A 14,034-nucleotide genomic window follows, 5' to 3' on the forward strand; every position below is an offset into this window, starting at 1 on the left:
CAGCTCCAGGGACCTGGAAGTTGTGGGTTCAACTACGGGTGTCTGTGAGGAGTTTGGTGTGTTCTCCCCGTGTCCACATGGGGGCTCAGGTTTCCCCCCATGGTCCAAAAACATAAGCTGGTAGGTTGGCTGCTCAAGTGTGTCCATAGGGGAGAGTGTGGGAGTGAGTGAGTGAGTGTGTGTGTTGCCCTCTGAAGGACTTGCGCCACCTAGAGGGTGTGTTCCTGCCTTGCACCCAGTGATTCTGGGTAGGCTCCTGACACACAGCGACCCTGAACTGGATAAGCAATTTCAGACAATGAATGAATGAGCTCTTTCTTGAGTTACTGAACCTTGACATGCCCACAGATAACGTCACAGTTTGTACTGAAAAAACAACTTTTTTTGGTTCCAGCTGGGGACAAACTTTTCTGGTTCGTGAACCAGTTTGTGTCGGTGGAAATGCACTAACGGTTCCAAATTTAGTTTGTGAACTGGAATTGTTCTGGTTCCTCGTTGGTGGAAAAACACTATGAGTCATGCTTTGGTCAAAATACCAGAAGGATCAAACAAAACAGCCTGTTTCTTCAGCATGAGAGCCCAGGAGTGCAGAGTGAAGAGCAAAAGCTGTTGGGGTGGGTTGTGTTGTGTTTTTTTTTTTTTGCAATATTTGTTTCTTGTTTTGGCTATTTAGTCAGTACACATTTCTTCACACTCACTGTTTGTTTTGCTCTGTTTAACCTCACTCACATAAACATGGATCCTACTCTGTGAATGGAAATATTCAGAATTGGGAGCAGGACAATCCTAAAGTGTCTGCACTCTAGGTAAGATTGTTTTATCTTTTATCTATATTAGGCATATCACAAAAACAGTTTTTTGTTTTGATAGTTTGTGGGTTCGTAGGAGTTCCAGATACCCACATTAATGTACTAATGCACTGAAAAACAAATTTTCCCCTATGTCCACTTTGGTATTCTTTGGTTAGAATTGGCATTTAATATGATTTCATGACTACGTATAACTTTATATGGTTCACAAATGCTATATTCCACTAATAGGGTAAGACTGTATCAACCATGCCCACAGTCCATGTCCAATTCATAACGATTATTTGTACCAACCAGCCACAACATGTAGCTGGTTTTAAACGCACAAAATCCAGGAAATATACTCAAAATATAAAATATATATAGTTTCTAAAACCAGCATGTTCAGGTTCTATTTGCCAATATTTGGGTTATTTTATAGTTTGTTTAAAATACAGTGGAAGCTATACCAATCTTTATAGCTGTGCCCTAATTAGCAAGTGCTCTGGTGTTTGGGTGAACATTATTCACCATGTAAATATTAACCACATGGACAAGAAAATGCTGACCTAGGAGCTGTTTGGAGAGGTCTGTGGGAGTGCCCCCAAGAGAAGGCCTTGGGGAGTCATCGACTTCCAAGTCCTGTATCTGTGAAGCTGAGAATAAATATAATTTTAAAAAGTCTGTGCACTTACAAAATGAGCTTCATTTTCATCTGTGAAGATATTCATTGCATATAGTACTTTTGAGAAACTCTCCCATGTGCTCAGCTAAACCTACAACTAAGATGACGTACCGGTAGGTGAGAGATTTTCACGCTGGGCTCTCATTTCCTTCAGCCGCTGAGCCATGGTGTCAGCCCTTCTTGAGGAAGGACTGTAGACTATTCCATTCTCCTCATCGATAATCAATGGAGATGTATCTGAAACTGTACACACAGACATTTTGTTCAAGACACTAATGAGAAAGAATGAATGGAAGAAGAAAAAAAAATAACACACAAAATAAAACGGAAAACAAACAAAAAACCCAAAGGGCTAAAGTGGCAAAATAATTTTCTTGCCTATGGGGGATGAACGGACCAGTCCTTCCATCATTTTGTCCAGCTTTCTTTTCAATCGTTTAGGGGTGCTCAAAGGAACATCCCTTGGCTGCATGCAACGATGCTATACATCCAAGAACAATAAACAGGAATTAACATATGTTGACAGCAAATACGTTCAAGGTAAAACTTTCTGTTTAAGAAACTAGATCAACCAGCTTACTGTTCTCTTTTTTAAATGACTGAGCTTGGACTCCTCATGTTGACCAGGGTAAAGGTCCTCATCAACATGCTCAGCATTTTCTTTACACCTAAGAAGATATGTTATGGGATGTTACAATTTCACCCAAGCAACTTAACCTAGAGCACTAGAGACATCTACTGGTCAAAGTAAGATACAGACTAAAACTGTATATAAACAGAACAAAATTGTATATAAAATTACTAGCTATATTAACAGTGGGATTTTTTTATTAACAGGAACGTTAATATATAAGAATATTTTGCTCAAAAAATGTATTTTTATTTTTGTGTAATCATACTAATCCATCACTGATGTGCTTCTGGAATGGGTAAAAATATTTTGGCATGAAAAGTGTACGTTATATACATTTTGTTATATAGTTAAATCAAGCCAGATTTCATTATACTGATTGAGGAAATAGACAAGTTCAATTTATAAATATTGATTACATTATATAGGTCCAATTTTTCTTACAGTTGAGATCAAGACGTTAAATGTGAAGCAATCTTAATATAATTCAAATCCAATCTGAAGCCCTATTAATTTTTAATCATCTAAATATTTGTATATTTCTGTTCTTCCTAGTTTCTGAAAGCAATATTTAAAATGTCTGTAGGTTTGATTATAATATATATCTTTTATGAAAGAGTCTTCATTGGTTTAAATTATTATTCTACAACAATTATACAAAGATTCAAGCTCAGAACATGCTGAGAGTGATCTCCATGATATGTTTTTTTTTTTTTGTTACATTGTGTATTAAATTCAAAAGAAGGTACAGGGTGGGTGCTTGTTGCTCAGTAATAATGAGTGTTTCAAGCTCTGGATTAATATAGGCCAAAATTCATTATTGTTGTGGGTTGAGTAGGTAACTAACATTTAATATGGACACAGACAAAAAAGGCACAAAAATCTGATGTGAGGATTAAAATTCTTGTTAAAGATTACCTCGCCACCCAGTGGACAGACACAATCTTCACACCCATTTTCTTCGCTTTATTCCATGTAGACTCATGACCATGTTTAAAAACGACATGGGTAACTTGTTTGTTCAAAGTTTTTGATACCTAAAATTGCAAGGTAAAATTATATACATTTATACTTTAAACTAAATTAAATTAAGTTACATCATAAAACGTGCGAAGAGGTAAGTCTGTGACCTCACCTGTGCACCCAGGTCTTGAAGCTGCTGAATAAAAGGATCAGAATAATTCTCTGTTTTACTTGTTGACCACACATCAACATATGCCACAACACCTGCAGAAAATGAGATCAAAAACAAAATCACAAAACCAAGAGGCAATGAGACTATAATCATATATTTATATTTTTAATTTGACAAACTGCATCTAAAATGGATATGATGAAAAGCACATAATATCTTCCCTAAACTTTAACTCTCGTTGCATAAGAAAAAGATTAGAGAAACAGTATTTAATTGGAATCAAATCATTATTAGCAGACATTTATGGGAAAATAAAACATACTGGCAGAATGTTTTATAAATTTGACTAATAACTGATAGATTATTATGGTTAGGCAGTTCTGTACTATTGCTCCAAGTGTCTGCATTTTATTCAAGTTACTGAATGTTTAAGTTGAATATTAATTGAGTACCTCAAAAATTCAAAATCATGTAAGTACAGTCCAGGGCTTAGAAAGGTTTTGAAAACTGTTTTAGAAACGTAACAATATTCTTGGTATTTAAACTACAAGTAGATATCAGGAAAAAAATTGTAGGAAATTATTATCCTTAATACCTCCTTATGTTGTCTTATGTTTGTCTGTGTTGTGACATTTTGTAAAATGCAACAAATACAAGAATCTGATATTAATAAACTCCCTTGACAATGTGTTCAATGACAAAAGCTGTGTTTCGTAAATATAAACAAACTATGAATTTGATATCAGCAATACATGCCAATAAAGTTGGGACAAAAAAAGAATAAGACAGAAGTTTATAGAAACTTAATTTCACACTGTTTTGAAGAATTACACTATAAACGGGTGAAAATAAAAGGTATTTCATGGGGCATTCACCAAAGGCAAATCTCTTCAAGCAAGAACACATTGTTGCTCCTCATTGTACACCAAATTTAAGAAGAGAATGTTCAAAAAATCCAGATCTGTCTCATATGGCACATCACGAAGTGGAGAATCAGACAGTACTGACCAAGGACTGTTCAGCTACTGAAGTTTTGTATCAAGTCAGAATAGGCAAACAATTCCACTTGCAAAGCCAAAATTAATATCCTCTGTTCTCAATGTAAGAGTAATTAACAGTAAATCTGATGTATTACATAGGTAAACATGCCTTTGTTACAACATCTTTGGAGTGTGTCGCAGGCATCAAATGTGTTCAGATTTACAACATACAATCACGTTATCCAGTTAAAACACTGGATACAGTTACTTTAGGCTTTCCCCCCCAGTTAAAGCTACAAAAGAATTATTAAATCACAGATATCTGTTTTTATTGCATTTTATTTTCAGAAAAAAAAATGTTTTATAATTATGATTAAAATTTTATAAATGTTTGTACAAAAAATTACCTTTCAGGACTGTTGCAGAAATCAGCTTGGTTGTCATGGTTGAACAGAGAGGGCTTGGAGAGTTCTCTTTGTCCCTGAAACATGTAAACAACATAAAGTTTATGCTTTTTAACTGCCGAATACAACAAACAAAGTAAATTGCATCACCCACAGTCGAAGCTTTTCTTATGTTTAATAACATAGTTACACAAACTAATGTGTAACTCTGCTGCTTGTAACCTATTCATGAGTAGCTGTGATGTCGTTTTTCGTGTGGGCAAGTTTTAGCTATAGCTAACGTTATTTGTTGCTAATCAGTTACTTGGTAACATCAGGTAGCATGCTGCAAGGAACACAGTCATTTCTCACAAACAAATTATTTCTATAAAAATAGAATACCGTGTTGTAAAATTCACGACATGACCGGACATTTAATGACATTTATGAATTTTTAAATCTCATCCAGTTCGACGGGACGAAATGTGCCCTATTCGTACCACATTAAACGTTGTAGTATTGTGTGTGTGTTTGTGTGCGAAGTGTTGCGAAAGCTGGATGCTGCCCCGTTTAAGGTTCGGTGGAAATTTGGTATAAGGAGCAAAGCATAAATCGACACATTAACAAAACTAGCGATACGTACACAGAGCGAGGGGCAAAACATACCCGATAACCCGAGCTCAGCAAGTAACTTCAACGCTGAAATGTTGTAGGTCCACGTTTACCACTGTTATAACTGCGAAAACTCCCAGGTACCATATCCCTTAAATGCTGACACACAGCTAATCTTCTGAAATTGTCAGTAAAACCGACTGACACGTTCATTAAAACAGCGAGTTATTTTTTTCATCTGCTCTCATAGTGCAAAGTTTTCGCGGCAGAGATCGCATTTCTTCTTCTTCGGGATCTTGAGAAGCAATAAAGCTCTTTACTACAACCTACTGGACAACTTGCTTTCAGGAGACACACAGTCCACTGTGTGGCCAAAAGTATATAGTCACGATCTCGTCACAAACTCATTGTTTTCATGGTCTCACCAAGGTCTGCTGTTTTTTTAGGTAATTCTGACATATTTGACAATATTTTAATTTGTTTTTATAGAATATGGAAAGAAAAAAACACGCCTCTGCCAAGAACAGTGAGTTTGTACAATAATGATGAGCAGGAAATTCAGTAATTGTAGGTAAAAAATGTAAGTGTGATTTGTTGATTCTCTCACAGCTTTGTTTTACTGACAAAAGTGCAAAGAAAAGTTTAAGTTATTTTCAATGACCAAGGCTTGGTTTTGCAAGCAAATAGGGTCATGGCTTTGAACTTTAAGCCAATGCTCATGAGAACCTGTCAAAGTGCAAGATTACAGAGAATGTATGTCTTTGTGCCATACAGAATATTATAAAAAGATTTAGGGAATACAGAGAACTCTTAGAGACAACAGTGACCATGCTGAGAAGCTTAAGTCTTGTATCAGGGAGGAATGGGCATCAATGATTTTCTATGGGGTTCAAGTCAGGACACTGTGACAGAGTCCAGGGTTTTCCAGGATTTCTTCTGAAATAAATCCTTGGTGAACCTTGAGGTGGGCGGCACGGTGGCACAGCAGGTTGTGTCGCAGTCACACAGCTCCAGGGAAGGACTTGGAGGTTGTGGGTTTGAGTCCTGCTCCGGGTGACTGTCTGTGAAGAGTTGATGTGTTCTCCATGGGTTTCCTTCCACAGTCCAAAACACACGTTGGTAGGTGGATTGGTGACTCAAAAGTGTCTGTAGGACTGGTGCCTCCTCCAGGTTGTATTCCTGCCTTGTGCCCAATGATTCCAGGTAGGCTCTGGACCCACTGCGACCCTGAACTGGATAAGAATGAATGAACCTTGAGGTATGTTTGGGATCATTGGTCCAGTGATGCTTCAGCTTTCAAACAGAAGGCAAGAGGATTTTTCTTAGGATTTCCTGTTACTTGATTTAATTCATTTTGCCTTCTACATGCTGTAGGTAGCACCATAGAGCCACTGCCATGTTTCACTATAGGCAGGGTGTTCTTCTTAGTGTATGCTTCATTCTTCATACTCCAAACATACAGCTCATCCATCAGTTTTGCACAGAATCCAGACACTTCTGTGGTTTATTCATGTTTTTGAGCTTATTGCAGCTTACTTTTGCTTTTGAATGAGTAAGAGGTGAACTTGGAAACATTCAACGTTTAGGACGTGCCTTACTGTGCAAATTGGAACCTCTGCTGCCACTAAATCTTGCTGCTGGTCTTTTACAGTCACTCAGTAGTTTCTGACTACCTGCCTCCTCTGGAAACTGGTGGAAGTCAGTGATAGACTTCTCTTTCTGTCGTGTCCAGTTTTGTGTAGCTAGTGTCCTTTAAATTTAAAAATGTCAACTATGCTTCCAACTGTACATCAGTGTCTTTGGTATCATATAAGTTTCCTTGTTTGTGCAAGGCCATGATTTCTTTTCTTCACCTTTTATTCAGCTCTCTTGACTTCTTACTAACATAATCAAAAGGCATATTCAGCTACCCTCTTACAGGTCCAAGTGTTTGATGCGTTTTATCTCAAGCACACCTGATGCAACTGATGAAGCCTTTGATTAGTTACATCTGGTGTGCCTTAGACAGCACCTGATTTGCAAATGTGTGGTCTTATGAGGGAGTATATTCATGTGACTAAATACTTCTGAGACTGCAGTAGTCATTAAAACTGGAATTTTGCGCTGAGTCTGGAGAAATCATTTGTATTATTAGTTGTGTAGAGCTACTTAAATTTTTCTTGTTTGATTGCTTTACAGAAATTACTGTTAATTTTGCTAATAAACCCAATTTGCCATGAGTGTTAAATCATTTTTATTGTAGCTATAAGTGTACATTTTGCTCAGTTATGCACCAGGAACTTGGAACATTTTTGATTTGTAGAAAAATATACTTCAGTTTAACATCCCACCCAGCAAAAACTCACTGAAAAGATGTTGTTATGAGACTTTGGCCAGCCATCTCAGCCATTTAAACAACATTTGTTTTAAATGTGTTTTTTTATATGAACAGAAACATCTGTAAGAAGCTCTGAGTGTTACATACAATATGTATGTATGGGTGTTTGGAGTTAATTGGAAGTAATGATGACCCAGATATTTTTCAAATATAATAAACTACACGCAGTTGAAAAGAGAATTGAATTGAATGTTTCCTTTAATAGTATGATTTCCAAATTCATAGATCTCATGATTCATTCCTTGATATCTCTTATATAATCCTCTCACAAAGTCATGTATTTTGTGACCCTGGGCTTATTATATCTGTACATCCATCATTGGGTGATAAGGTTAAGAGAAAGCATAAGTACAATAGAATTAGTGATTTATGTCTTATATCCATTTTTATTTTCCCTTCCATGCAGTGCATTAACAGTTAGGACCTTATTTAATCTAAGCTTACATAAAGTATCTGTAAGGGCAGGTGGGAAACTCATCAGTCAGTTAACTGAGAGCATGTCAATAAAAGCAGTAATCATGCTAGACACAGTTGTATGCTTGGTACGGTGGCAAGACGAAAAACCAATATCATGGCTCAGGTGCAGCATGAAGGTAATGATCCAAGCCTGAGGGATATCTACTCCAGAGGTCAGTGAATCTGGAGCATGATTTTAGTGAGCTGACTCCATAATGTCCTCATGCAAATGAAGTCTAGAACAATGTTTATTTCAGTACATTTAAAGCTTGGGGTTTTCGAATAAAAAATCCACTTTACTGTCATTTCTTCTCACCACAGATGTGTGAAGAGCATAACAGGACAGTTCTATATTTCACATAGAAGAGCAGTACGTGATAATGCATTCATTCATTCATTCATTCATTCATTTGTTCATTGTCTGTAACCGCTTATCCAGTTCAGGACTCGTGGTGGGTCCAGAGCCTACCTGGAATTATTGGGGGCAAGGGGGAAACACACCCTGAAGGGGGCGCCAGTCCTTCACAGGGCGACATCCTCTCACATCTCTATTTTTGTTGACTTTTAGTTCACTATATGATTTGAATACAGCAGCTGTTTTCATTGTGTAAAAATTAAATACATTAATTCAAAGTAATGTTCTCTGGGGTCCTAATAAAATGCATTTGAGTCATTGCTCAAAAAAGGACAAAACAATATAGCAACTTTCTCACCCTATTTCTTTAAACGAGGATGAGCTGCAGCACAGTTTAGAGCAGACACTCAGGCATTGGGAGTGAGGTACAGAAACTCTGGGTTTTATGCATTTTCACTTGGTTCTTTTTCTCTACTCATTTTTGTAATGTTTAATCAGAACACAACAGTCTGACTCTCACAATTTGTGGGTTGGTGGAAGCTCTAGATCCCTTAATTAATGTCCACATGAGCAAATGCATTTTTTTCATAATAATATATCCCCTTTAAACCCTGATCAGGTCTAATAAATGCCTACCTTCAAATACAAATACATACATACATACATACATACACACACACACACATGTATGTATATATATATATATACATACATACTGTATATATAATTTATTTTTAATATGGCATTTAGTATCTATCAGACTCTAAAATACTAAAATACTTAATCTGTTACAAATCACCTGCCAATAAATGAACACCTAAAATGTATACATAGAATGAAAATAAGGTAAACAAATTGTCGTGTTAATTTTCTTCTTGCTGTTTGAAGCAGCACCACTGTTTTGAGATTTCACTTTCTTTTCCCCAAAGCTTTAGCCTTTTAAATGTAATTCATGGTGGGTCTGGATCCTACTCAGAATTACTGGGCACCTGGCAGTATAACACCTGGACAGAGCACCAGGCCTTGGCAGGGCATCACATACCCACCCAGTCCCTCACACTCTCACGCCTGTGGGTAATTTTACAAAACCAATTTAACTGAGCCCCTAGAGAAAAACCATGTAGAAATGAAGAAACCACATCAAACTCTACACTGACAATGACCAAAGGCAACAATCTAACCCAGCACCCAACACCCCGAAGCTGGGTGGCAGTGACACTACCTGTAGCACCACCATGCTGCCATTTGAGAGAAATCAGTACAAATAAATATAATTTTGCTAGTTATAGTGTAAATATTAATTAATTAATTATTATTATTATTATTTTACTGCTGATCACAGTTGGTTTAAAACCCTTTTATCCACATAATTGCTAATGTTAGGACTGTGTGTAAGATGTTTTGTTTAGTTACGATGGTTCTCTCTTACTCCTTTCCTTATCTTATATTAGTTAAGGTAATAAATTGAGCTCAATAAATTGAGCTTCAAATCTAAAATCCTGTAATGGGCAGATGCTGGTTCTCATCAAGAGGCCAGACTTGTCCTCAAAAGTAATGAAAGTCCAGCCGTGCAACAATGGAATAGACCTTGTGCTGCACTGGATGATAGTCAGTGTGCTTCTCCAGGATCTCAATGACTCTCATTCACTAACAATTAGAAAAGACTCTCCTTCAAAATTATATATGTGTACCTGTGTAAATTTGTGCTAATCCCCATGGGATAATCTGGATTACTCAATGTGTAGCCTTTGAAAAAAATGCATATATTTGTGACTCTATACGGTAAGAAGAAATCCAGCTCTATCTTGCAATATACAGACTTATATATATATTAATGACATTTTCATGTATATTTTGTTATTATTCCAGCTGGTAAAACCTGTTAATAGACAAAAACTAAACAGCAACATGGCTGTGTGTGATTTGCTATCATTTTAAAAATGATGTTTTCCCTGTCTTTTTTCTCCTCTGTGAAGAAATGGCAATATGCTAACTGTTTGTATTTTGTATGCGAATAAGCACTGCAGTGACACTGAAGTAGTGGCGACATGGTGTGTGTCCACTCACTGTCCACTCAAATAGACACACACATAATTCATCATTTAAGTTTGTGTTAGGCATCCTTTAATCTTTCATCAGTGGTCCCAGAACACTGCTCCCAGGATGCTGTCAGCTTGCTTTGTTGCTGGAAACTCCGGCAATGACATTGAGGTGTTTAAAAACTCCAAAAACTCTGCTGTGTCTAGTCTACACTTACCAGTACAACACACACTAACACACCACAGCCACCTCAATGTCAATGCACTGTTGACAATGACCCATCACCCAGATAATACCTACTATGTAGTGGCCCTTTGGAGGCCCTGACTATTGAAGGACAAGATGAAAAGTGGCTATTAAAAAGTATGCAGAGCAACATATAAGCCCCAGTCTGTAATTGTAGAACATTTACAAATGTGCACATATATGGCAAGTTGGCCTGATAAAATGGACTTTGAATGTAGAAACAATTAGGTATTTTTATATGTCTGATCAGAGTATATTGCTTTGATAAAAACAAATTGATATCTTCAGTATGATTTTGCAAGTTAAACATGGCTCAAAAAAAAAAAAAAAAACACAGGGTCCAACTAAGCGCATGAAGACAGATCCCTGATCCTTGGCTTACAGGTGTGAAAAAGTAGCCTGCTGAGTCTCTGTAGCTCCAAACCATATGTGTACAATTACAGCACTTCATGACAGCCAAGATCTTTCATATCAGGATATCTGGCAGTCCTTTCCTTGAGAACAAAGCAAATTCAAAGGGCAAATTCCCACAGCTTTGGTGTTCTGCTTCCCGTTTCAGCTGGGACAGCTCATTCCCTCTCTCCCTTCTGGCAAAGTTTAAAAATTAATGTCTTCAGACAATACCCCTCATCTCTTGTTCTTTTATTCCTCAGAACTTTCACGGTGTGGAAATGTTTCTATATTATTATGTCTTAATCGTATTTATCTCTGTGGCACTCCTTCTATTTAGTTATTGCACTATACAGTTGTCCTTTCAGTTATGAGCCCCTTCAGTATTCTTGTGTTATTGTGCCATCTGCGGATGGAAGCTTCCAGTAAGTGGTTCTGGAGAACAACTAATTGAATAAATGTGAGTTTTAGAATCCAGCACTTCACTTCACCAGTAGAGGTCCCTCTTGATCTAGAATGCAGTCAGTTTAGAGACTGATTTTTCAACGTTTACAGGCATGAATAATAAAATTCTGTTACCTAATATTTATTCTTAACGAAAACATATATATATATATATATATATATATATATATATATATATATATATATATATATATATATATATATATATATATATATATTATGGCAAGCCAAACAGGAAATATTTAATGAACTTTGATATATATAGAATGAACTTTGATATATATAGAATGAAAGTTGATATATATATATATAGAATGAAAGTTGATATATATAGAATGAACTTTGATATATATAGAATGAAAGTTGATATATATAGAATGAACGCTGATATATATAGAATGAAAGTTAATATATATAGAATGAAAGTTGATATATATAGAATGAACTTTGATATATATAGAATGAAAGTTGATATATATAGAATGAACGCTGATATATATAGAATGAACACTGATATATATAGAATGAACTTTGATATATATAGAATGAACGCTGATATATATAGAATGAACTTTGATATATATAGAATGAACTTTGATATATATAGAATGAAAGTTGTTATATATAGAATGAACTTTGATATATATAGAATGAAAGTTGTTATATATAGAATGAACTTTGATATATATAGAATGAAAGTTGATATATATAGAATGAACGCTGATATATATAGAATGAAAGTTGATATATATAGAATGAACGCTGATATATATAGAATGAACTTTGATATATATAGAATGAACGCTGATATATATAGAATGAACTTTGATATATATAGAATGAACGCTGATATATATAGAATGAATGCTGATATATATAGAATGAACTTTGATATATATAGAATGAACTTTGATATATATAGAATGAAAGTTGTTATATATAGAATGAACTTTGATATATATAGAATGAAAGTTGTTATATATAGAATGAACTTTGATATATATAGAATGAAAGTTGATATATATAGAATGAACGCTGATATATATAGAATGAAAGTTGATATATATAGAATGAACGCTGATATATATAGAATGAACTTTGATATATATAGAATGAACGCTGATATATATAGAATGAACTTTGATATATATAGAATGAACTTTGATATATATAGAATTAAAGTTGTTATATATAGAATGAACTTTGATATATATAGAATGAAAGTTGATATATATAGAATGAACTTTGATATATATAGAATGAAAGTTGATATATATAGAATGAACTTTGATATATATAGAATGAACGCTGATATATATAGAATGAACTTTGATATATATAGAATGAAAGTTGTTATATATAGAATGAACTTTGATATATATAGAATGAAAGTTGTTATATATAGAATGAACTTTGATATATATAGAATGAAAGTTGATATATATAGAATGAACGCTGATATATATAGAATGAAAGTTGTTATATATAGAATGAACTTTGATATATATAGAATGAAAGTTGATATATATAGAATGAACTTTGATATATATAGAATGAAAGTTGATATATATAGAATGAACTTTGATATATATAGAATGAAAGTTGATATATATAGAATGAACTTTGATATATATAGAATGAACTTTGATATATATAGAATGAAAGTTGTTATATATAGAATGAACTTTGATATATATAGAATGAAAGTTGATATATATAGAATGAACTTTGATATATATAGAATGAAAGTTGTTATATATAGAATGAACTTTGATATATAAAGAATGAAAGTTGTTATATATAGAATGAACGCTGATATATATAGAATGAGCATTGACTGTCTCGTTTCCGAAGGCTTTACTGCTATCTGTTTATTGTTGCCATGGAGGCAATCACCAGCCTCGCGGTGCGCGATTTCTAAATAAGAGCGGACAGCGCGATTGAAAAAAAAAATCACAATTAAAAAAAAAAAAAAAAAAAAATTCAAAACAGCTCTCGTGCCAGAACTAGATGCCCAATGGAGGCCGCTATTTGAGTATGGGGGATATAGAATGAACGCTGATATATATAGAATGATCATGGCCAAGGACTTCCGAACCATTCTGGAGGATCATGTGCATTCAATGGTTCAAACATTGTATCCTGAAGGCGATTCTGTGTATCAGGATAACAATTCACGAATACACACAGCAAGACTGGTGAAAGATTGGTTTGTTGAACACGAAAGTGAAGTTGAACATCTCCCATAGCCTGCACAGTCACCAGATATAAATATTATTGAGCCACTTTGGGGTGTTTTGGAGGAGCGAATCAGGAAACGTTTTTCTCCACCAGCATCACGTAGTGACCTGGCCACTATCCTGCAAGAAAAATGGCTTAAAATCCCTCTGACCACTGTACAGGACTTTCTCAAGACAAATTGCTGCTGTATTGGCCGCAAAAGGAGGCCCTACACCACACTAATACATTATTGTTGTCTAAAACCAGGTGT

At 35.1% G+C, this 14,034-nt stretch overlaps 1 protein-coding gene across 4 annotated transcripts in view; it reads right to left on the reverse strand.

The window, feature by feature from the left end:
• The window catches only part of mcph1 (microcephalin 1), a 49,377-nt gene extending 43,864 nt beyond the window's left edge, over window positions 1-5,513 (reverse strand). For 2 of the 4 annotated variants that reach the window (XM_066679260.1, XM_066679256.1), the window contains exons 1-8: window positions 5,269-5,513; window positions 4,627-4,700; window positions 3,240-3,331; window positions 3,023-3,141; window positions 2,054-2,141; window positions 1,852-1,954; window positions 1,585-1,716; window positions 1,358-1,444 (exon numbers count right to left, since the gene is read on the reverse strand). In XM_066679260.1, coding sequence (XP_066535357.1) covers window positions 1,358-1,444; window positions 1,585-1,716; window positions 1,852-1,954; window positions 2,054-2,141; window positions 3,023-3,141; window positions 3,240-3,331; window positions 4,627-4,663 — 658 coding nt within the window. In that variant the 5' untranslated portion in view covers window positions 4,664-4,700; window positions 5,269-5,513. Of the gene's footprint in view, window positions 1-1,357; window positions 1,445-1,584; window positions 1,717-1,851; window positions 1,955-2,053; window positions 2,142-3,022; window positions 3,142-3,239; window positions 3,332-4,626; window positions 4,701-4,777; window positions 4,819-5,245 lie in introns of those variants that run through there. The other 2 variants (XM_066679257.1, XM_066679259.1) reach the window with 2 other exon arrangements.
• Window positions 5,514-14,034: the final 8,521 nt, after the last annotated feature.

The sequence above is a fragment of the Hoplias malabaricus genome, chromosome 8, assembly GCF_029633855.1.
Source record: "Hoplias malabaricus isolate fHopMal1 chromosome 8, fHopMal1.hap1, whole genome shotgun sequence".
Taxonomy (NCBI): domain Eukaryota; kingdom Metazoa; phylum Chordata; class Actinopteri; order Characiformes; family Erythrinidae; genus Hoplias; species Hoplias malabaricus.